We start from the raw sequence: 22807 nt of genomic DNA, 5'->3' as shown, positions 1-22807 counted from the left end.
TCAAGCTATAAATGTCAGTGATTTGTGCTAGTAAAACATCTGTAAAAGTGTATACGTACTTAAATTTGTGACACCATTTACAAGTGTTTACAACAGCCATTTTTGTATGAATGGTGGATACATGTTGGTTCAGGCTATGGAATAGGGGAGGGGTTAAATGGGATTCAACTTAATATAATTTTACTGCTAACAAGACGAGACCATTTACACTCTAGCATTTAACTGAATTTTAAAAATGGGTTCTTGAATGTAAAAAAAGACCAATTTCACCATTTGAGCTGAACTCATTGCTTTAAAAACTATTTGTCAATCATGTGTATATATATATATATATATATATATATATATATATATATAAAGATTATTCTTCTAGATTGTTCAGGAAAAAGTTTTACACCAATCTGCAGCTGATGATAAAATATGAAACGCTGGAAACAAGCTCAAACAAAACATAACTGAACACCTTCATACTTTTGCAATGAGCCTCGCAGAGCAGGAAAGCTCATTGCTGAATGATGCTAAACATTGAAAATGCTGATTAATAAATATTGAAGCATTCTCGAACCTTTACATTTCACAACCTTTTACTACCAGTGTTGCAAGAGCCAACTTTTGTCTCACAAACACCTCATTCATTTTGAAGGACAGAGGCAGTAAGAAGAGTGCTAATATTTACATCTTTTCCTGTTTTAGAACAGTGTGGCACTGCTGCTGTCAACAGATAAAAGGCATTATTCATCAGCCCTCTGCAATTTTCATATAAAGAGAATTAGGCCAAACAAATTTAGGCTGCCTAAAGGATTTGTCATAATAAATATAACACTTCAGTGCCAGATGGCATGAATATTAAACCCATCTAAAAATGTATCCAAATGTGGAACCTGTATGCAGCCTGCAATATTTTTGGCTTCATCACTCCAAACCATACATCAAGGTAGTTAGTTTTGTTGGGAAATAGGTCTCGAAGAATAAAGTCACGGCTGGTTTCGGCTAAATGAGCAGAACAGTCAGATGTCTGCTTTTGTTTTCCTTGCTCAGGAAGGGATCACTGCAAACAAGGTGTTGGAGAGAGAATGGCAGAATTAACATTTACCTTGATACGTGATGTGGAACCCTGGCTTGTTTTGTGAGTAGTCGCTGTGGAAAAAAAAGGTGGTTTGATGGGTGGTGCTGAAGAGAGGTTTAGGAATTATCGGACCGCTGAACCGGTCAATCACCGAGCCTGTTTCCAGTGTTCCACTTCGGATCTCTAAGTAATCATGGATCGCTTCAGTGGAGAAGTTTAAAAATTGAAGATGAATACCTGGAAAAAGTGTAAGAAATATTAATAAAAAGAAAGCCTTACAGATATAGCATTGGGGAGTGAGAAAAGCAATGAAGCCTCATGTTTTTTTATATGAGAAGCTCTTTTTTCTCAATGACAACATGAACTAAGGGCATCAGCTCTGAGTTATTATGTATTATTATGTATATTATATTTCCCACTAAGTAACACACAGAGAAAAGGAGAGACAAACATAAATCATCATATCAGCAAGTAAAAAAAAAAAGAGTAAGAATTTTTCCTCTTGACTTAAATGTTGACATGCATCTTACCAAAGCCAACAGGTAAGTTGACAGTCCACGAGCAGTCTAATCCACTGGGATAGTTGCCAGGGTAACCTGGACTTAGAATAACTCCACTCACATCTGTCATAGTACCACCACACTGAGCTGTATAAAACAAACAAAAATAATGCACAAACACATAAAACAAAATATGTGAGAAAAAGAAAACAACTTTCGGGTACATCAGACTGGTGGGGTAATAAAAGAAGACAATGCAATGAAAAAAATAGTAAAAGATGAGTAATGATCCTGTTGCAACATATCTCTCAAGTTAAGATACCAAGCTAGAAGCTAAGATGTGCCAAGATGAGATAAGACAAAACAAACTAAGCTATTATAAGCTAGGATAAGCTAAACTAAGACAAGAAAGGATAATATAAGGCAGAATAAACTACACTAATCTAAGATAAACCAATGCTTTTGATCAGACATTTTAGTATTTTTCATCTGGCATTCTGAATAATTTAAATAGATGCTCAACATTTTATGTCTTAACTAAACATATTAGGCTATTTAAAAAAAATATACAATGTGAAGCAAAAATCTGACCAACCAGACCCTTTTTTGTTTGAAACTGCCTTAGTGCATGCTGATATCCTGGTTTGCTCTACAGATTTTGTGCATGAGTCTGACAAAAATTAGCATCAGTGTAAAAGTCTAACCATATTCTGCACAGAATACTAAGTCATCAGTTAATCACAGAAGAATAAATTGATCAAACATCATATTTTCCAGAAAGTCGGAGCCAGTGGAGACAGCTTGCATAATTTCTGTGGAGGGGAAGTTTTTTTTTCAAGTTTTTCAGTACATCAACATTTCATTGCAAGTTTGTTTCAGTGTGTGCAAAGTGTAAGAGAAACCTTACCAAGACACAGTGGAACAGGGTAGTTCCATCTTCTGACTGGTCCGGGCATACAGGTGATGTGGGCATTACCCTAGATGTATACAAGCAACCACAGTTACAACAGCAGGCCAAATATTGTTTAAAGCACTGTTTTAAACTGTTCAGCAACTGTGCATTTAAATAAAAACCCATTTACAATATATTGAAACTGTGGGTGTATATATTAAGCATGAGGCAGGCAAAGCTGTACTAAAACTGTACACCATTCCGCACAGAAATTGGGCAGACCGCAGCAGATGCATTCATTATTCAGGAATTGTGTAAACCACACCAGACTTGTGTGTTTAGTAAGCAAAGAGAAACCACCAGAGAGTGGGGTTTCCTTTTGATTCGGTTTAAATAGTCCTTGCGTTGTACAGACAAAACAAAAGAATGACGGCGCATCATAATTTTGCAGACATGTCAGGTAGGCGGTTCAAATTGATAAGTAATGAATGTGTGCATGTAGTGCGTTTGGCTTGCTATAGCTTAATTGTGAGTCTTTTAATCACATTGAAGCCAATCTCTCCTGGATGGTATGAATCAACACAGGGGAACAAACAAATACCTTGTTTTTTTGTTGTATTTTTTTTTTGTTTTTTTACCTGAAGAGAGTATCCTTGCTCACATGAAAACTGTACAACATCCCCCACCATGAATCTGTCTCCTTGTCTGATTCCATAGTTTGGAATTTGAGGCTCTGGACACGACTCCAGACCAATAGCTATGAAGATTAGAAAAAAAAAAACACTGTGATAAAACGTTTCAGTTAGGGCTTTGCACTCTGCACACGAAGCTTCATAAACATGTACCTGTATATTCCAGGTGAAATCCAGCAGCTGAGACACTGATATCAGAGCTAAAGCTGAGATAGAGGTTGTTAGACGTGCTGTTCAGGAGAGGGGGGATGGTGGTGCCTGAGAATAGAAAGACAGGAAAGAAAGGATAAAGATCAAATATTTTGAAAGCAAATAATCTTAGTTATCTGCTGCAAAGGAAACAACAAAGGCCTCTTAAACCCACATTTATTCTTTGTGAAAGATTCTCTAAGGATGGAGAAGGGAATCACTTTAATTTGAGGCATCTTTCTTATTTGAAATCACTTTTCAAATGTTTTCTTGACCTACATAGAAAGGCAAGGGGAAGTACAAAGAAGAAAAAAAAGTGCTGCACTGCTGAAGCAAAGTTGGCCCTTTACAATGACTTTGAATTGCACAAATCACTTAAATGTAAAGGGCTATAAGCTGATTTGTACCTTCCTATCAATGGACAATCATGTTTTTTGAGAAATAGGGACAATATTAAAAGCATCATAATATCCATACACTCCAAAGTTATATAAAAAAGAAAAAAAACAGTTAATGCTTTGATTTTTCACAGCGTTTCAAGTTAGTGACAGGTGTGTTATCAAAACTTATCCAAGTTGAGACTTTCCTCTGAATGAACTGTGAATTAGGTCACAGAGCACTGTGAGGGGAATTAATAAGCAGGCTTGAGCCCAGCTACAGCTTGGTTTTACATTACAGAGGAAGCATCATTCAATATTGTGACAGAAAAAGGAAGTTCTTAATCGTTATCTTTCATTTACTAATCGTTTATAGCTTTATAATTAACTGCATTGATCTAACAATGTCTGTTATTTGTGGATGTGTGGCTGTATTAATTAAGAGTCCAATTTAAAATCAATAGTTTGTTGCCATTCCTCTGCCAAAATTTACTTATTAATGATATTTTTATACGGAAATAGAATCAATGTGGTGTCATTTCATTTCTCATCACATAATTTCTTTCCTATTTTGTCACAAAGATGCCAAGCCCTCCTATAGATTATTTAATACAACAAGAAGATACCCAGATGACTTCCTGGAAGCATTGTTACAACCCCCCAGAAGATAAGTGAATATGATTTGCTGCAGCAGCAAAGCTGAGGCACTTTCAGAGAAGGCAGAGTGAAAATTCAGGCGAGCTACACTAATGGTACATTAATGTACAGGACTCTTTTTTTGGCATTCTGTCAAATACCATTTTTAGTCTCAGTCGAGCATGAAAGCAGAAATGTAGCATTTTCTTTGTCTTTATGAGCAAAAAACTAAAATAAAGGTAAATAATTTATAAAACATATATCCCTAATGTGTTTAATTGTCAACTTGTTAACAACCCCTTCAGTTTGAAATGTTCTGGCTGTTTGATTTTAGGACATTTGTTTTGACACAAATGCTCTGTATGTAGGAGTTATTTCAAAGGTTTAGGTATCATTGAAGTTTTGGGAGCATTTAGAAAAAGTTATTAAAATCATTCCTATTTTGCATGAGAGATCATCCTATAGGCTGCTTATCCACCTATTTCTAGTGGAGATTTATGGCGGCTCAATTAGTGGTGTGACATATTTCTCATAGGTCTTTCGAAGACTCACACATAAACACATAAGTGTGTCACTCAGCTCCTGCTGGGAAACTCAAAATGCAACAAGGTTAGACACCAAATATCTTCAAGGCTATAATCTCAGATGCTTTACAAAACACAATAACAATGTATGATGTGTTTCCAATTCATTACTCTGGAAACTGGTAGGAAATGTTACATTTGCTGAAGTTATGAGGCAGGACGTACGACAGTATGCTTTCTTGCCCTAAATATTACCAGTGTTCTGTTAAAATCAAATTTGACCTATCCTGTATGATACTGTCGATTTAAGCATTTCTTCATTACGTGATTTGTTAAATTTGTTCTGTGATGTTAAGTTACCAAATTTGATAATATTAGCACATTTGCTACAATTCAATACTGAAGAATGATGGACTGAGCTGTTGTCGCCAATAGATCTCTCTTCTCTTTGAGTTACTATTGTGGATGAGTTCTTCGGTGGCCGATAAGTCCAATTCGTAAACAACTTCTTTGTTGACATTCTAAACAAATAAAGCTAACATTCAGGAATTTTGGGCTCTGAGGAGCCCAAGATCCCTGTTGGGATTCCACAGTTTTGAGAATGGCTCTAATCATGTCGTTGTATCTCTTCTACTGTAGCTCTTGACAATGGTAGCCTTCTGCTGAAGTTCTAACTGAAAGTAACTATGGCCTTAGCTGGTAAGAGTGATCAGCATGTATGTAACATTGTAGAAAACGTTATAAAACTGTTTACCAGAGTAGCTGCCCAGTCTCGGTGCGTGATTGTCAGCACCGTCGTAGAAATCCAGTGAGTCCCAGTTATGCTCAGTGGCAAAACTCACTACTTGTATCTGAAGAACAAGAAATTTGAAAAAGAGAGGAAACTGTTCTTGTCATCTGAAGCTTATTTTCTTTCAGTAGAAAAGGTTTAACTGTTGTTTGATTGCATTTGATGTAATGGAAAACACATACTTTTTTTAGACACAATAGAATAAAGAATACAACAAGAAACACAATAAGTCTCAAATGTTAAATAAAGCTCCTAAATAAAAACATTCTGTGGAAATGGGATCATTTAAAAAAAAAATCAAGTCGACTTTTTTTGATGTAGTGTCACGTTAAACAAAAAACACTAAATGTTATGAGGTGTATGTCAAATATTCATGACTGACTGCACTTTGTGTAGGTGGCATCTTTGCCTTTGTGTTTGTCCGTGAGACCAGTTTAGCTTACACACAATCAGGCCTTATCTTCCATGATTAGATCCTATCTAGTTATCTCTGATGGCCCTCCTCTCAGAAACCATCCATCCATTCATCCTACTAATAATGTCTTATCTTTCCCTGAGATCCTGCCTGCTCAGCTTTTTAGCCAATGATAGATAGGTCAGCCGGGAAGCAGCGTGTGACAGGTACAACCTGTATTCCAGCCCCTTCTGGAACAGAGACCTTCCACACACAATTCTGGTTGTTGTCATATGGCTCTGGATAGCCCGGCGAGAGGATGGTTCCACGACGAGAAGTCAGTACACCTCCACAGGGGACTGAAACCAAGGAAGAAGTATGAAGATGTAACAAAAAAAAAGAAGAGGAGAAAAGTTTATAGGGTTTGCAAGTTGCAGAAAAGCAGAAGAAAGTTAATTGTACCCAATGTCCCAACTGCAACAACCACTAATTGGTCGTAGTTTGGTGCTTTTTAGCTCTTTGCACTTGTTCTTCATAACTTTTTTAATTCTAAAAATGCAAATTCTGTGAATTATGTTTTGTCCCGTGTCTTGTATTCACATTCCATACCCATGCAAGTTGGCAGGGTGTCATTCCATTGTGCCAGGTTGTCCGGTACACTCTCACAACGAATGGCAGAGGAGCCATGTAGGATATAACCAGGGTTACACTCGAACTGCACCAAGGAGCCGACTGCAAAGTCATTACCAAGACGTTTCCCGAAGCGTGGCTCTGGAACTGAACTGCACTGAGTGGAGCTGGTCCGAGGTACGGCTGGAGACAAGAGAGAAATGCCACAACCAATAAAATGTGTTACAGTAGACTAAAATTGTACTGCCTGTAAAGGGGTGAAAAGGAAGAAATTAGACTCAATGTGAGACACATTTCACATAGGTGAAACTTTTCTCACAGTTCACAGAAAACTGAGTTTTATAAAATGGCATCACAACTCAAACTGAAACTTCAGTAAATTAGAAACATTTAATTAAGTGTTGTTTTACAGACTATACTGTCTTTCCAAAAATATACAAAGGCCAAATATAGGCGTGAGCTGATTACCAATTTCAAGTTATACCACAAATGTTAAAAATAATTTTTTGCCATATTATTTTCTGATGTTTAAATTACTTTTAATAATATGATGGAGATAGAGTGGGATTTTTGTATATAACACCTAGTAGTGTTTCTCCTCCACCTTTTGCTGCAAGTTGGGAGGCAGCTGTGTATGATTGCTAAGAGTACTAAATCAGTGGTTTCCACACATTCCAGCTTCTGATCCACAAAATAAAGACTTGTGACTCCAACTATTACTGGTTGACATACACAGAGATTGCTTATAAGCCAAGAAACCAAAATACAATGAAAACACAAACATTTGAAACAACTGTTAAAGTATTTTTTTTTAACAATTTATGACTGATGTTTCTTTTAAACTTTTACAACTATGCCAAAAGTGTGCTATTAGCAATTTTTTTCAGGTTCTGTTTGATTTCTGGAATATATCTCAAGACTCCTCACTAGTCTTTTTTCACTACCCAAGGGGTCCTGACTCAAACTTTAAGAACCACTGCCCGAAAATTTTCCCCGCAGTAAAAAAAAAGATGAAGTTTGCAGATTTTTTTCTGGTAGCATAAAAACAGCAGGTGATGCATTTAAATTTTTTTGTTCTAAAACTGTAATTTTGTGAATTTGTGGGATTTTGCTCAAGGTTATTGTACAATCAGAATCTCAATGGCCCACAGCCAATCAAAGACAACAATAAGAATACATTTTAAATTTACCTTGGTAAACAAAATGAAATCCCTTGGCAGTTTCTGGTCCAACTGTAGTAAACTTGATTGTAATCTGGTTTCCCGAACTCAGAGGGAGAGACTCACCTGAAAAGAGGAAAACATGTTATAAAGGAGAAAATGAAAAAATAGCAAGGTATAACTCTGGTCTAAGCTGTGACTGTGCAATTTTTCTAAATCCATATTTATATATAAGGCCAATCATCCATCCTTACCAGAGTGCGAACCAGAAAGAGAGGACAGAAGCGTGTTCTGTTGGGTGGGTCCATCATAAATCTCTACAACATCATTCAGGGACGTCTGGAACAACACAAACTGACCAAAGAGAACTGGAGACAAAAAAGGGAAAAAGCCAGATAACGAGATAAGTTAACAACTATTGAATGGTGGCAAATTATTATTCCATGCTGCTGTCGAAGCCTGACCTTCCAGTGATAAAATTAACCTGTAATAGCTAATTTACATCTTATTAAGCTGCAGTGTCAACTTCTATTTGAAGCCGCCTATTGGCACAAAATTGCATATCAGCACACTTAATAGTCAAAACATCACCTTATCTTCATCATGCACCAGTCAACTGCTCTCCCTTCTTGCCCACCCATCAATCAGTTAAATGGTATCAGTGTTGTCAGCTGGTGTAAAATGCTAATATTAGCAAAACTGAGTTACTTTTGGGAACATATGGCTGCAAAGGAAGGCTTTTTTCTGTCTTTGCAATTGTATTACAAGCAGAAAAATCGAATAGAAGATATATGATGAGGGTAGAAACCTGTCAAACTGTTCACAAAGCCACAAGGATCAATCCATTATTCCCTTAGAGAAAAACATGCCAGCATGTGACTATTAATTGCATGCTGCATTTGTAATACAGATGCACCACTCTTCACTCTTGCATTGACCACAAATTAAATCGAGGACAGCCTCTACTGGTAAGATTTTTTTCTGCTAAACTATAAATTTGCCAGTGCAGTTGTAGTGGCTGGTGGTATTAAACAATCCACATTGAGGTTTAGGGCTGTGTCTTTTCTTAATATAGTACAATTTGCTCTGTCTTAAGCTATCATTGTATTTTCAGACCAATCATTAGTTGCATTAAGTTGTAAATCCGTAGGTGTGCTGTCAACACCGCATTAAAACACAAAAAAATGTTCTACATGATAAATTACATTTATTTGAGGCTGTATCCCTCTGACTGCAAACGTACACATATCTCACCTCTCCATCTTTTCCTCCCCCTCACTTTAGCCCCAACGGCCAGGTTGTAAAGGATTAAATGTGAACATTGCCAAGGATATTCAGCTATAAGGTCAGTGGCCACATTCTACAAGGGTGTTTCTCTCTATAGATTTCCCTTTAAAGCAAAAGATTCCCGTTCTGCTTTAATGTAAAAGCTCATTTCATGTAAAATTTATGAGAAGCAATACAGGGTAGGAAAAAAAAGAAACTGTGGATTCTAATTTGGAACTAAGTCATCTGTGCAGATATGAAGGTGGATTTGGTGATAAAGCAAGCCATCAAGAGAGCTTGATAGGCTAATTTAATGGTAACATCTTAAACTTGAAACTTATTTTATATAGAAACCCCAAAAGAAGCAGATGGTTTGAAAGAGGAATGAAGAAAACCATCTACCTTAAACAGGAAAAACTAACATTAAACAGAATAGATGGCCTTATGTATCATTCATCACTTACAGTGCAGCATTCACTGCCATCCCTAGGCGGTTTCACAACTTGTTGCACTTTAAATCACCTGATCTTAGATTTTAGCCAAGTAAATAAACAACTTACAGGCGACAATACCTACCTAAGCAGGTAGGTGAGTGATGCGTGAGTTTTCTGAATTTTAGGGCTTTAAATGGCCCATTTGCAGCTTCAAAGTAGATTGCTTGGCAGGTGACAGAACCAGTTGATTTTCAGCTTGACTTGCTCTGCTTGACTGATGGATCAGGCACTCAAAAATATGCTTTCCTTTTCAAGTCAGTGAATGCACCACAGCAAAGTGCTAACCCCCCCCGCTAGCAGAGATTGTCTAAGACCTAAAGTTAGTTGTTTCTGATATCTGTGAGGTATATGTCTGCAGTTGCTTTTTATTCAAGGATTTTGCACTCCTTTCTTTTGCTTGTTCATGAGGATGTGCACAGTATAGTCGCAAGGTTTTGAGTGAACAAATCTTGTCCATCTGCTAAAAAGTAAAAGAAAAACCATTCACCATATATAGATTTTAAATAACTAAGCAAATTAGAGCAATTAAAATTTCTATCACCTTTTTGTTGTGATACTGATATAAGGCATTGCAGGTGGATGAGGTCAAAGCTTAAAATATTTTTTTCAAACAGCACAAATTTTCAACAGAAGGAGAAACATGCACCAGGCATGTTTTGTTACATAAATTAAATAAATGAACCTCTAACACACATATAAGATAGTACTGGCAAATTTCTCACTCACATGCAGATAAAGGATAGCAGACAGTAAAACACACTGGGAGGGATGATTACAATAGAGCTGTTCCTCAGTGAATTTACCACATGGCTCATTGATGCCTCTACACTCTGCTCACATGCACTCATGAGACAGAGCCAGTCATCTGGGTCCTAAGATGTCAGGCAAAGTTTGAATCAATCCACTGGATGTGATATCAGACGACTGAGAGAGTTCCATTGTTCATTTAAAAGGCCTTCTAGTGACATCAGATGGCGAAAACCTGGGCATCAATCCCCGTGGAGTTGCCATGCCTCCCGATGAGCCGCCTGAGTGGGTGTCCTCAGCCATGTCATCATCTAACAGGAGGGATGGCAGCTCCAAAGGGATATATGCCAAGGGGTTTCCCCACCTGCTGTTTCAACTGGAGGGGCTATTTGCATAAACAGTAAAGCATCATCAAGCATTTAATAACCAGCCCAGTGGGTCGATTTAAGTATTACTGATGAAAATGCAGTTTAAATGGGATTGTTACTGCAACCTCCAGTCTAAATTGTTTTGCTGCAAGAATACAAAATGTAACCAAGTAATTTTATGCAAGAAATGCAGCTTTCCTGTTCTTGATTTTGAAAGACTGAGTGTCTGGTACAATATGCAGGCCGACCAAATGTTTGCTCCACCAATATTTTACATGGAGCTGATATTCCACCAGGGCTAATATAACAAGACAGCAATGATCAGCAGCCTCAGGGAAAGCATTTATTCACAACACCACAGGCCGTAATTGAACATCAGATCTACCAATTACTGACCGTTTGTTAAAGCTCAACTCACTTTTGATTTGGTTATTAATGACGCGACAGCAACTTGCCCATTGTAGAAATTAAATTATATTCACAGCTAGACAACACCATCCTAATTTACTGTCCATTTATCTACTTTTAACCCCATCTGCTTACTGGACTTGTTGAAACACTGTTATTGTTCACATTGATAACCATAAAAAGAAAATCTAAATTTTACTCCTCCATATTACAGATTATGTCATACATTTTCTAGAAGATAACGATAATAATATAAAAATCCTCAATTTTTTACACATTACTTCTCAAAAATGTCCTTCGACCCCTACCATTCTGTTGATGACCACACTCAAGCACAGGCTTGTTAAATGTGAAGAACCACCTACAATATTCATATCTTTCCTAACGTGTCATTTTAGCCTGGCTTAAGGAACACCAATCAAACATGGCGAGATAAAAATCAGCCTCATTTTAAAATGTCATTTCAATTATGAAACCCTGACCTGTAATAACAATAATAGCTCTGCTTGTTTCCCAGCACGCTTAAAAAACCCTATAGGCAATCTCCAGGGGTTCCTAAGCATCCCCATTAAAATCAGACATGATTTTACGTCAGCTTGTTTCACTGAGTCAGAATCAATATAGGAACACTTGTCATACAAAATTCTGATCATAGGTTTTGTGTTTACTGTTGCCAGTCAGAGAACGATAAACTGTGTATACATTTTTCTGTGTTCTATTTTCTTTTCTCCAGCCCACCCAAGTTATGCTTACAGGCATGCAATTATATGAACTACTTCAGAATATTGTTTTGACAAGAAAGTGTTTAATGCAAATGCTTGTCTGAGCTCATATGTTCTGTGTGAGTGAACTTACCAAACTCTCTCGGCACAGATATAGAGTACACGCAGGTCTGTCCAGAAGTATAGTTTCTGGGGAAGTTTGGAGACAAAACGGTCCCTTCTGACCCTGTAGACCGACTTCCACATGGAGCTGAAGGTGTGAATGTTTGCATCAATGCACAATAACAAACAACATGGTTTAAGAGTACACACATATGAATGTAAGACAACTTACTTGACTTTGAATTGCTTTCTAAAACACTTACCTTGACAACTAGGCAAAGCCCTGTTCCATCCAGGTCTGCCATCATCTGCCATACTGCAGGTTAGAGTAGAATAGCCCTAAACAGACAGACAAATAATGAGCCATCACAGAATAAACAAACTATGAAACCAGCCAACAATCTGTCCACTAATTAGACCAATTATGCTGTAACACAATCCACTGACAAACCAGTTGAGCAATCCACCAAATCATTCAACTAATCAAATTACCATTTACAGAATTCAACAGTTATTTAGCTGTTTGTACCTGCAGAACATATCCAGCTTCACAGTAAAAGGTGACTGTAGATCCCAGTTTATAATCTGATCCCAGCCTTGTCCCATTCAAAACCACCCCTGGGTCGAAACAGGACTCCCTTAGCTTGGCTGAGCACAGAAAAAAAAGACCAAATTAGTAAGTGAGAGGATGAGGCAAAGAAAAAGGGACAGGCACACATGAGTAATGAGGCAAATTAATAATAACTAAGTCCCTAGCAATAATCAAATGAGGCAGGCGTAGCGCTGGCCTTTCTAACAGTCTGTTTGACTTAGCTGCCTCTGCCAAGACAGAGTAGGAACGATAACTTCATCCCCCTGCTTTTGTACGCTACACAAACCTTGGAAACTTAAGCTTTGGCCCTTTTTGCAAAAGTTTACCACATACCTGCATCAATTTCAAACTTAATTCTGGAGTCAAAATGATCCAGTGTTTGTTTTTTTGTGCAAGTAAATCAAACTTACATCTCCTATTGGACAATTTTAAGATTCAAAAACCCAAGTTTTCATCTTGAAAACAGTATAAAACAGACATACATAAAACATGAAACATTACAATAAGGGAGAGTTTGTTACATATATAGCATGTGCACTTTAAGAGAAATAGTTCAGTGTGAAATAAAAAACAAAACAAATATTTCTAAATACATTCAGCACACACCCTGTCATAGTGAGAGATACCAAATATTCCATCATGTTAACTGGGGAATCCTTAAAGAGTGATTTCCCAAGCTACATTGTTTATGAAAAGCAGATATAAAAAGACAAAGGCCCTGATGTAATTGGTCTAAGCAAAGTATATTAAAATTACTTTTCACAAATGAGAGTTATAAAGTGGCAATAAAAATGCCCTCTTATGGGATCTGTGCCTACTCTGTTAACAAAGAAGTTATGACTCTTTATAAAATATTTATTTACAAAGAATGCAACGCTTCTTAAATTATTAAGTTCTGTGTTGATTTGAAAGCAGCACAAATGCGACGCATAAGATGCTGAAACTAAACATTGCAGTGCCTTTTGAAAAATATTTGATCATTATAAACGGAATGGCAGCAGATAACGTCCGAAGGACAAGAACTGGGCATGCAGTCTATGTTTATGCAAGGTGGATTTCAGAAAAATCCAACAGAGACACAATATAGATTAAGGTTGGAAGTTTGGAAGCCTGGAAGTTTGGAATTTCACACCTTTCAATTTAGAATTAAGAAATGATGAAAAGTGAAACATTTTCAAAACATAAAAAAAGAAGTCCAGTTTGTTTTGATTTAACTTGCTAGGATTACCATGTTGGGGATGACTGAGAATCTACACCAGTGAGTGCATAGAAGAGTGGTGGCTTCTACAAAGTTAGAGAGAAGAAAATGGACTTAAAAAAACCCTAAACAATCAATATGGGAATCCACATTAAAGGTTGCCACGCAGAGTAAAAAGCTGTAGTGGTTGCCAAAGAGAGTATCATCAAGTTAGGCTTCCATCCAAATTGTAAACGGTGAATCTCATAAACTCTGTTGCAGCTTCTACAGAATTGTTCCAGGTTGTTTGGAACCACAGCTTCCACTCCCTGAGACTGAGATACAACTTCTGTTCTTAAATATATTTTACTGACACTGTGACTGACAAACGATACAACCAGATCAAAACTGAAGTCAAAATATTTGAACAAAGCAGGAAAGGCAGCTCTATGATGTGTGGACATCTACTGTAGCTAAATGTTAACGTCACCAGAACTGCTAATCTATGACAGAAGGAAGACAGGAAATGTTTTGTGAAACTAACACAACAGCAAATTAAATTCTCACAGGTATAGATACAACTCGTCGAAAATGTAGAAGAGGAGTGGAAAGATTTAGAAAGATCCAGTTTTAATTGATGATAATACACACAGCATGTTTGTTTCCGCCAAATTGGGTAAATTCCTACACATGAAACGCAATAACTTCTCAATGAGTGCTCCAGTCAACCATTATGTCAAGAAAGGGTGAAACATATGATTAACTTTTCCTACCACATCACCACTACAAAACACCAGCTTGAGGAGAAGCAGAAGGTATGTGGTCTGTCGAGACACAAGCTGAAAACAGATGTAAGCACCAGGTGGAACAGTGCCTATGAGATGGTTGACAGGTTTGCTGAGCAACAGCCTGCAGTCTGTGCTGCTGTACTGTCTCCTCAGGTAAGAAAAAGAGAACCCAACATCTGGACTCTCAGAGAAGCAGACATCTCAAATGCAGAAGATCTCAACCCTGAAGCCAATGAAAGACGCAACTAAGCTTTTGTCAGACAGGAGCGGCCTCGCCATCTGTTTGATTGGGTCTTTGCAAGCTCAAGTCATCCAGGACACAAAGGACGGTGCACTGGAGGGTCATCAGGGTTGAGGGAGATAAAGCACACCATCAGTGGGGACCTCAGATAAAAACCACTGGCAAGCAGGAGAGACAAAAACACTCTTCTCACAGTTTCTGCTCTTGATATGTGATTCTAGGGTCTGGTTTTCCTTTCCTAGCAAGAAAAAGTAGTAGTAATATATTACTGAGCCTACATGACTAGAGGCAGTTCTTTTACATATAATGTCAATAAAATATATTATTAACGCAAGTTTTTTGTTGTTGTTTCTTTGAATTGAATAGACAAAGTTTTGGTAATTTTGTTTTTATATAGTTTAGATGAAATAAACCAAATTTGGGTGTATTTTTTTTAAAAGCCATAAAGTTGTGGGAGAGTGCAGTAGAGAAAAAAAAAACACTCAGAGAAAACACACTGACGGAAGAAAGAGGAGCACTACGGCACTGCTTCCAAAAATAAGATCATCACCGTCATCATCATCATCATCATCATCATCATCATCATCTTCTCTGCTAGAGATCTGTGGGGGCAGACCTTTAATGGTGCTAAAATCCAGCAGCAGTCTACATCCACAAAAGCCAGAGCTGAGAGAGAACTGATGAAGTACCGTGGTGCTCCATCACTCCTTCTCTCTCAGGACTGGTTAGGTAAAAAATCAGCAGATGTTTCCTCTGTTAACCAAAACATACTTGAGTATTTTTGGCACCAGTGTCTCTGCAGCGTCTTCTCTGCAGTAACTGCACAATAAAACATGCTTGTATTTAAACATGGAGAGCAACTCATGCTTTTATGCAAAAATACCCCACACTTAATAACTCACTCACAAAGCAAATTTCCAATGCCTCTTATTGCTATAAAAACACTATCTGTTTTTTATTGTTTTGTATAAGAGAGACCATTTTCTGTCACTCTTATTGTTTTGCTTTCATTTACTTTTTAAAAATGCTCATGCATTTTTGTTTTTTAATAACTTTTGTGCTGCCTTAGTTTTTCTTTTCGAAGTCTTACTGTATTGTACAACATTTTTGCCAGTGGTGGCTGTGGTTATATGCACTTGATAAATAAACTTCAGATTAAAACACAGTAAACTGATCTGCAATAAAACCCAATGTTATAAAAAAGATTTTTTGCACTGTCCTTTGCAGAAAGCATTTGTTTTATAAAGTGACTTTATATTTTGACTCTATATTTCCCCAGAGATTATTTAGGCTTCCAAAAACGTATATTCTATAAAATAAGTTTTTAGAAACACTTTAGGATTGTGCTTTTCTTTGTATACGATTAATTACATGTGTACACATAATATTTTATTAAATCTCAAGAAACTTGGTGTGAAAAATATGAAAATAAGTCTCTTCTCTATATTTTAATGATCAGTATGAGAACTTCTGGTTCAGAAAGTTGTATTTATATCTATCTTACCTTTGTATTCCAGGTGAAAACCAGTGTAAGAAACAGACCCATCACTGCGGAATGCTAAATGCATGGTGTTCGAGCTGCTCTCTATCCTCTCTGGAAGTTTGCTGTCCTGGAAGCTACCAATGAGAGGACTGTTGCTATCTGGACCATCGTAGATGTAAAGGAAGTCGTAGTTTGGCTCAATGTTGAAACTAAAGATTAACAAAGAAAAACATGAGAGATAAGAAATCAACCGAAAAGAGAGTTTTATTTTAGATTTGCAGGTTACCTGATAAAAGCCAGTGACAGGACATAGTCAGAGTTGACAGCAATGAGCCAGTCACAGTCCTTTGAGTGAGGGTAGGGATGTGGATAGTTAGGAGAGAGTATAAATCCATTGGAGCCAGTCAGGTTTCCTCCACAAGGAGCTACAATGAGAACCAGGGTTCAATTAATATGTTATGAGTCTTAAAGTATGATAATTACCAAATTATACCAAAATAAACAAGATCTATGTTATACTGTCATCCTATAAGTCACGGTCAGATGTGTCCTTGAGCCTAAACAACTCCAGCTGTGTGCACTACATTTATTTAATGTCCCGATGGAATATACCGAAGCTAGGCGTTTTACCTATGCAGACAGGCGGGCTGGGCTGCCAGTAGTATCTGTTATCCACTTGTATGCAGGTTATTTTGTCGTCCCCCTGGAGCTCGTATCCAGGGTCGCACTGAAAGGACACCAAATCCCCCGGCTCACGGCCATCTCCGCTACGACTACCATTCATTGGTACACCTGGGTCCCTGCAGGCTGTAGCTACCGAGCCTGGACAGGTAGGAGACAGGGACAATAGATGAGGAAAAGGAGAGCAATTACAAAAAGCAGGGTCACACTCCATACTGTATATATGGTTTTTGGACTTCTGCCCAGCACCTAACCTTATCTAAAAACATCCCAAGTAACCAATTACAACACTGTGTTGTGGATTGTCTGATATCTAAAGCAAGACACTACAGACAAAACTACTGTCTTTTTAATGCTAAGAAATTACAAGGATTTGTTGTATAAAAGTGCTTTTTTTAAGAGTATCAGACATTAAATATATTTAGTCTTAAAGAAGTTCTTGAAAAACAACATATATTCTTCTAATATAAGTAATCTGCTGTAAAAATCTAACTATAGTACACATCAACAGAACTTGGTTTTAAAACAGTGGCTTTTATTAACATTAATAAAGATGTGTAATATTTTATTGATCCAAGAGTCATAAACTTTAACTTAACTTTTAATTTTAAAAACAAATGAATGTTTTATTCATTGCTAACACTGCTGTGTAGTTTTTTTTTAACAAAAGGTTTGTTTAAATGCCAACAGGAAACTCCAATATATAATTGGACAACCTTGAAACATACTTTAATAAAAGTATAACACATCTAAAAAAATCTAATTTTTTAAACTTTGATTGTCGTTAAAATTTCTTCATGAAATTTACAAAATTCTTTTTACAATTTAGACCAATTTCTAGCTTGTTAAATGAACATTTTAAATTGGAAGACAAGTACTGTTTACTTTAAAAAAAACTTAATCAAATGTTGACCTGACAAAAATATCACAATATATTTTTTTATCATTATTCTTCGTTTTGATAGCTTTTGGTAAACATCTCTTCAGAAAAAAAGATTCAAGGAGTTGTATACATTTCCATCAAACTCTCTATCACAGCTCTTACTTACTGGAGAACTCAATAGCAAATCCTGACTTGCTGATGTAAAAGTCAGTCTCAAACTGAACGGTGACTGTATTCAGCGTGGAGTGGATCCCCTCTGGGATCAGAGACCCACTGAGCTCAGCCAGAGACATTTCGTTCTCAGGTGGTCCGTCCCAAACCTTCAGCATGTCGTGGCTGGCTTCAGTATCGAAGGCCAAGAACTGCAGACTGTGATTTAAAAGGAAAGAAAGAATTACAAAACCTAAATTTAATGTTGGCTTTTTTCCTTGTGAACAAAAAACCCCTGTTGTTATTGCCTGCTACTGAAAGTCGAAGGGCGGGCGATAATGGTTATGCCTGCACCTGTGTGGGTGTGCATCTGTTTGTGTGTCTGTTAGCAAAATATCTCCTGAACCACAGAACAAATTTTAGCCTTATCAATATGTCAAGTGATTTATAGTTTGCAAGTACTGCAAAACTACTAATAGGCTCGTGCTAAGGCTAAAAAAATGTCCTCAGCTAGATACAAATGTTTAAAATCAGCACTGTAATTAAAAACACTGGCATTTAAACTTTGTACACATTAAAGTAAAGTGAAGGCCACATCACCTTACAATATTTCCCGAATCCACCTCAATGGTCCAGGTGCAGCGGAGGTTGTTGTCATAAGGAAAAGGATATCCAGGGGAGAGAATCCTCCCTGAAGACTCTCCCTTGAAACGACCGCCGCACTCTGCTGCGGGAATGACAAACGCAGATAAAAGTCATTGAATACTATTTGATATGAAAGCACGGTGAAAAATGTTGCTGTATAATACTTAGATTAGCACAAATGTGACATTACACAACCGTCAGAGAAGCAGCGCAGATGACAAATTGATGAAAGAAGGTTCTGGTGTGTTTGCGAGGTATGACAAGTCAGCCATTTATCTGTCTGTGGCAATTGTTTATTTAGACATTCAAACCCACGAGGTGGACCTCTGAGGCTGCTAAATGATCACCAAAGAAAAAAAAGATGATTAAAAATGAAGCCAACACTCCACCCCTGCGCCTCGCTGTCTCTCTCACTCCTTCTACCCAATAGAACATTAAGAGCAGAGTGGAAGACAGATGAAGAGGAAGAAGAAACAAAGTGCTGATCTTGCATTCCTCCCTGAAGAAATCACTTCACATTATATAACTAAAATAATTCCTCTTTCTCACTTTGTCTCTCTCAGTTATATATTTTCGCAATCTTCATCCTCCCTCCGCTTTCCCTCCCTCTGCAAGTTCCTCCTCCCTCAGGCTCCTCATCACTGGAATATATTATCTTGGGTAATAGGAGCAATATGAAGAGTGAGGATGGAGAGAGGACGCAGTAAGACTATGGGCAAAAGAAAAGGAGAAAAAAAATTCAAAGAACCAAGGGGGGTAACGGAGAAAAAACTGAGTAATAATAAGAAAAAATATAATATTAAGACCAACGGTTAGATGAGGTCACAGGGTGTCACAGCTAAAATACAAAGTCAGAGAATTTTAGCCAGTGGTTTTATGACTCTTTTATTATTAATAGAGAAAAGAAGAGAGACTTATTAGGCTGAATCCAAAATCAGAAAGTTGAAAGGCTGGAATGAAGTAAGAAAGGGCTTTGGAATGTTCGATCAGTTGTTAAGCTGCAGCAGCCATTTTGTTCGTTGCTTTAAAAATACTTTGCGTGGGTTTAATTACAAAATGCAATTCTGCGTTTCTGTGACAGTATGTACTAAGGAACTCAAACGAGTTTATGCATTTATAGACCTTTTGTAAATGTGTATACTTGGACAAAGTTTTACAAGAAGACAACTAAGTATATTGCATTGTATCATAATGTATCGTACTCCATAAACGGCATCATATGATATCTTTACCTTGACAGGTTTTTCCTTGAAAAAATGGCGAAAAAATATCCCAATTTTTCCCCATTTTTACGATTTTGATTGACTCAGTTTTATTTGTTATCCTTCACATCTATCTGTGGTTTTATGGATGTCTGTCCAATGAAAAGGTGTCAAAAAGAAGGGGTATGGGGTGGGGATGGTCTAAAAGCCCAAACTAATTGCAAAGCCAGTGAAAGATGCTTATTGATTTGTTGACACTGATATTTGTGACTGTGGTGTGATAATATCCTCGCAGTTTGAAAACTTAAAGAATGAATTATAAAAAGGCACTGGCGTTACAACTGAATATTTATAAACGTGTCAATACTCTGGGAGGGGGAGTCTCTTCCCCATGTGTTTTATTGTTTCCATAAAATTGCTGATGCTTTGATACATTTGTCTGTAGCAAGTAACAAATTGATTAACATTAGTTTATGAGCCAATTCTTAGCAGAGGGATGGTTGCTCGGGTCTTTATGGATTGACAGAGACATGCTGTAAATGGAACTTATAAAGAAGCATGATAATATGTTTGTGTGTGAGGGCAGGTTTGAGCACTGAAGCTACATGAATGCACCCTCCAGAAACAAAAGATGAAATTGCCCACGACAGGCAAAGTGTTGTTTATGTTGCACAGAAAGAGTCCAGGTAGTAATTCTGAAGAGTGTATTCTGAGTAAAATGGCTTTCCAATAAAACTTTAAAACCTCTACAGTTTGAGATAAAAATCAACAACAAGGGAATTCAAATGGAAATCGGTGTCCCATCTGTTTTACCTCCAGTTTATACTGAAAATCTAATGAAAGCGAAAATATAAAAAAGGAAGTCATTTTATTGTCAAAAGGAATTGGTACAATAGCACACATTGCTGTTCAAATTTTATTTGAGTGCAAGTTCTAACTCTGAATAAAAAAAGGATTTTGGCTTTACAACAGTATTCCAAATGAAGATTTTTATACTGCAATTACTATGTTTGTTTTTGTTTATACAACAACCGCACCAGATTTTTTGCATTTAGGCAAAATCACATTTAGCTAGTTCCTACAGCTTGGTAATGTCCCATCTGAATGCACAGGATATCCCTTGCATTTTTTTAGTCCTTTTCTTCTTTTCAATCTTTATTATTCAGGGTTGTGACCTATAGCTGCACCGTGCTAGGTGACTGGAAAAGTATGCATTTTCATCCTGGAAGAATGATGGAAAAAAATGTGGAAGACTTTCAATCAGGAGAGTCAGTTTTGTCCTCTTGAGGCTGAAATTTTAAATCCTTTAATGTTTTGAGAAGGTTTTACTTTACTTTTTAAAAAACTTTATTTATGGTTGATTCCTTTTCTATTTCCTAAATTAAGTTTCTACATCAAAATGAGTTAGATCAGAAAGTTTTACGTAAAATTTGGCCTTTCACAAAAACATCTTTACTTAAAAAAACATTCATCTTCAAGTTTATCCTGCATTTTCCAGGTTACTGTGAAGATGCATCCAGATACAGCGATTTCACCTGACAACTAAATTTGCCCTTGCTCCTATGAAAAGTTTAGAATTACCAGATGCATTACTAAGCAATGTAAAATTATCAGGACAAAGAATTTCATATATAATCAAGGTACAAAATATAGTGTACATTTACATGCATTTGAATGGACGCTATTTATGCCTGTGTGTATCCTTTCAGGAGACTTTTTTCAAAATATAAAAACTTTGCATGAAAATGACATACCTATACAAGAAGGCAGAGGGTTATCCCAGGCTCTCCTTTCCCCTGTCATACACTTCAGTGTGGAGGCCCCATGCAGAGTGTATCCAGGCTCACATCTGTATGTGATGCTGCTCCCAGAGAAGTGGCCTTGGTCATTGACTTTGAAGCCAAACTGAGGCACACCGGGGTCCTCGCAGTGAGACAACTCAAAACCTGGAGAGAAGTATTACACAGAGAGAGATTGTGACAGTGTTCTTCTCAAAATGGTAATAAAGGAAGATTTAAGGCTCACACAAGAAAACAAATTAGTTTTTTTTTTCTTAAATGCTCAATATTTCCTTAAAAATCTGGCATCCTTAAGTATTCGGTTTACGAGCTTTGCTGATATCACAGACTATGTTAGGCTCTCATCCGGATGTAATAAGAAAACCAAGAAAAGATACATGAGGCATAGCATTATTAGGAGTGTTACTGGAACATGTATACACCTTATCCAATTTAAGGTTGTTTTTCACAGCATGTCTGAGCTCAGTTTCCATGGTAATATTCAGAATATTCAGTTAGCGCACAGTTTTCCAGCGTGGGATTTGAATAGATTTATAAATATCCTCACAAGACCATAACCAGGATTTGATCTACGACATTACCCAGAAGACAAGGTGCGGCAGCGTTTGAGTTTCCTCCTGGCAGAGTGATGTAGGTGCATGTCTAAATCCTTAAACACGGTCATTTGGAAAGCTGTGCTTTTACCAGTGAGCAATGTAAACACATCTGTCATCACCCTGAGATCTATGGTGCACTGTTGCCCATCTGAAATCATTCTGTTTGTTAGACATGTGTAAGAAAACAAAAGACCATGAATTATTCATTCAAATTCATCTTGAGGGCTATACTGAATTACATCTTATATCCTCTTATATCAAACTTAACTATAAACACATTGTAGAATAGAAACACACACCACCAGACAAAACATTGCTGCAGTGCTCTTAAAGCTGATGTCCTTCGTTTCTTTTGTTTGTTTGTTTTTGTTTAACTAAAATACCTCAGCAAAAGTATAAAAAACGAGGAGAAAAGGAAGTGGTATTACACTCAGTTCACTCAGCACAAAGCCAAGACAACCCCAAGGAGTTATGAAAACCATGCTATGCAGTCATGCAACAGTCAATTTAGGCAGTTTATAATTTGAACTGAGCATCAAAGAGAACGCTGTCAAACATAGGCGTGCTACGTCAACCTAAACAGATATCAAGGCTCTCTGAAAGCTTTGTTAAC

At 37.1% G+C, this 22807-nt stretch overlaps 1 protein-coding gene across 1 annotated transcript in view; it reads right to left on the bottom strand.

The window, feature by feature from the left end:
- The window catches only part of csmd3b (CUB and Sushi multiple domains 3b), a 355638-nt gene that overhangs the window by 49680 nt on the left and 283151 nt on the right, over positions 1 to 22807 (bottom strand). The window contains exons 25-43 of the mRNA XM_017423975.2: positions 21554 to 21745; positions 18553 to 18679; positions 17969 to 18171; positions 16869 to 17060; positions 16525 to 16663; positions 16260 to 16447; positions 12487 to 12605; positions 12221 to 12296; positions 11989 to 12105; positions 8105 to 8218; positions 7881 to 7976; positions 6670 to 6873; positions 6295 to 6419; positions 5631 to 5727; positions 3304 to 3408; positions 3097 to 3215; positions 2474 to 2543; positions 1597 to 1713; positions 1094 to 1303 (exon numbers count right to left, since the gene is read on the bottom strand). Coding sequence (XP_017279464.1) covers positions 1094 to 1303; positions 1597 to 1713; positions 2474 to 2543; positions 3097 to 3215; positions 3304 to 3408; positions 5631 to 5727; positions 6295 to 6419; positions 6670 to 6873; positions 7881 to 7976; positions 8105 to 8218; positions 11989 to 12105; positions 12221 to 12296; positions 12487 to 12605; positions 16260 to 16447; positions 16525 to 16663; positions 16869 to 17060; positions 17969 to 18171; positions 18553 to 18679; positions 21554 to 21745 — 2610 coding nt within the window. The remainder of the gene's footprint in view (positions 1 to 1093; positions 1304 to 1596; positions 1714 to 2473; positions 2544 to 3096; positions 3216 to 3303; positions 3409 to 5630; positions 5728 to 6294; positions 6420 to 6669; positions 6874 to 7880; positions 7977 to 8104; positions 8219 to 11988; positions 12106 to 12220; positions 12297 to 12486; positions 12606 to 16259; positions 16448 to 16524; positions 16664 to 16868; positions 17061 to 17968; positions 18172 to 18552; positions 18680 to 21553; positions 21746 to 22807) is intronic.

This window comes from Kryptolebias marmoratus, linkage group LG5, assembly GCF_001649575.2.
Source record: "Kryptolebias marmoratus isolate JLee-2015 linkage group LG5, ASM164957v2, whole genome shotgun sequence".
NCBI classification, from domain to species: Eukaryota; Metazoa; Chordata; class Actinopteri; order Cyprinodontiformes; family Rivulidae; genus Kryptolebias; species Kryptolebias marmoratus.
Note: the sequence above shows the minus strand (reverse complement) of the source record. Positions and strands in the feature narration are given on the sequence as shown.